At 45.6% G+C, this 2,500-nt stretch overlaps 1 protein-coding gene across 3 annotated transcripts in view; it reads left to right on the top strand.

Moving 5' to 3' along the window:
• The window catches only part of LOC113825872 (glutamate receptor ionotropic, kainate 2), a 208,900-nt gene that overhangs the window by 137,989 nt on the left and 68,411 nt on the right, over nucleotides 1–2,500 (top strand). For all 3 annotated transcript variants that reach the window (XM_070141842.1, XM_070141844.1, XM_070141843.1), the window contains exon 6: nucleotides 1,636–1,800. In XM_070141842.1, coding sequence (XP_069997943.1) covers nucleotides 1,636–1,800 — 165 coding nt within the window. The remainder of the gene's footprint in view (nucleotides 1–1,635; nucleotides 1,801–2,500) is intronic.

The raw sequence follows: 2,500 nt of genomic DNA on the forward strand, positions 1-2,500 counted from the left end.
AGGGTGGTGGTGGTGGTGGTAACAATAATGGTGATGGTATCACAGTGAGAATGATGATGGCGGTAATTAGCATAAGTAATGTAATAAAAGTAATGATAATGACAATGGAATTAACGAAATGATGACTGTTAATACCACAACGGCGCTGGGTGTGACATTGCCGAAAATAACATTCTAAACATTCATTTTTTCATAATCACTTCAAATTAACATCAAAGACAGGGAGATCGTGAACATAATGGAACACTCATTTTACTTAGATTATATACTTATTCTATCTTAACATTCATGAAAGTAACAATGGCTGGTGCCGAGCGGGGTTTCCATAAGCCGGTTTTGTGCCGACAATTTCTATTTCGTCTGAAGGAATTAAGTAGTCTTTATTTATGATAATAAGGTTATTGATATTCATTTATTGAGATCAATAATAATATATTCATGATAGTATAATTATTAATAAGTTATTAATGTTAATAACATTTGATAATTTAAGGGTTACTAATATTTATTCATTGATATCAATTATAATCGATTATTGATAATAGGGTTATTGATATTTATTCATTGATGTTGGTAATCATTTATTAATAATATCCTACAAGGTTTTTCGTATAGTAGGCGAGAGTAGGAAGTGGTCACGTGACGAGGGTCAAAGGGGGTAAAGATACTATGATCTACATTATCACAGCTAATTGATTCCTGAATTATGAATCGCTGGCTTAAAGCAGATTCAGTCATTACCATCTCTGCCGGCACTGGTAAAGGTATCTCCATTATTGGCAGAATTACCATATCAACATCATCCCCGCCGCTACTAGCACCCCCCACCCCCACCACCAGCAACCCCCTCACCACCCCCCTCACCACAACCACCTCTTAGCCCAACCCCCACCAACCCCTCTTCACCACCTCCCTCACCCCCCCTCGCTACCACCACACTCAAACACCATCACCCCCAGCCCCATTCACCAACCTCCCTCACCCCTCACCCCCCCATCAACCTCCTCACCCCCCCCACCACCCCCTTCATTAACCCCCACCACCACCCCTACCGCTATCTCCCCACCACCATCCCCTTCGTCAAACCCAACCCCCACCACCACCACTATCCCTACCACTACCCCCCACCACCACCACCCTCGCCATCACCACCACCAAACCCCCTCACCCAACCCTCATCACCCCCCACCACCACCCATACCACTACCCACTTCACCAACCCTTCTCACCTCCCCCCCCCCCACACTGCCTTCACCAATCCACTTCACCTACCCCCACCACCCCTACCACTACCCCCTCCCTACCACCACCCCTACTACTACCCTCCCACCACCAACCCCACCTCACCCCTACCACTACCTCCCTCGCCACCCCCATCACCACCCCCTTCACCAACCCCTTCACCCCCCCACTACCACCACCTCTACCACTCCCTCCCCCACCACCACCACCTTCATTAACCCCCTCACCACCACCACCCTTACCATACCCCCTCCCCACCACCACCCCTACCACTACCCCTCCCCTCCACCACCCCTACTACTACCCCCATCACCCCCCACCTCCACCACCTCTACCACCACCACCTCCACCACCACCCTCATTAACCCCCAACCCCTTTGTTTTTCCTCTCAGGACATCGAGACCTTTGACCTGGAGGACTTCAAATACAACTTCGTGAACATGACCGCGTTTCGACTCGTGGATTCGGAACACTACCGAGTCCGGCGGGTGCTGAAGGACATGGAGAAGTTCCAGCCCATCGGCCACAACATCCTCAACCGCAGCCGAGTCATTCAGGTCAGTTGGTTGCGTTCGGAAGTTCGGAAGTTGTGTGTGTGTGGGGGGGGGGGGAGTTCGTTTTTTTTAGCCCGTTTTCGATTGGGTTTGGCTCCCGTTTTCTTTGGGTTGCTCGTCTTGTTTTGTTATTTTTGATGGTGACTGATGTGTGTGTTTTGTTTTTTAGTTTTTTTCAAGGCGTGTCTGTGCTTCTCTTGGTAGTTTTTATTTTTTTTTTTTTTATTTGTTTTAGTGTCTATGTTTAGAATTAGGTTTTAACTAATTTCATAAAACTCCAGTGTCTGCCCCCCCCCCTTCCCCAGTGGCTGATAGTACCAATGCTGAAAATGAGCAAATATTTGTAAGATACTTTAGCTGCCATCAAAAGCACGCTGTAGGGTTTAGTTCAGATCAGAAGTGATCGTAGTTTTAAATCTGAAAATAAAGTATACGGATAAATCCGCCGCGTTTCACTTACTCTGAGTGTTAATGTCATTAATTTTGATTGCATATTGATCATTCAAAAATGAGACTGATATATTGGTAATGTATGATCGAGCATGACACCTTCAGGCAAGTGGCCAAAAGGCAGTCTAATTAATGGATCATTAATAACAAGGTTAAACTTTTTTCTCTCTCTTTCCACATGTAGCGTTCTTGTACATCAATATATGAACGGAAGACATACAGATACTAGATAAATATATAAGTGATATACTAT

Source organism: Penaeus vannamei, chromosome 28 (genome assembly GCF_042767895.1).
Source record: "Penaeus vannamei isolate JL-2024 chromosome 28, ASM4276789v1, whole genome shotgun sequence".
Classification (NCBI taxonomy): Eukaryota; Metazoa; Arthropoda; class Malacostraca; order Decapoda; family Penaeidae; genus Penaeus; species Penaeus vannamei.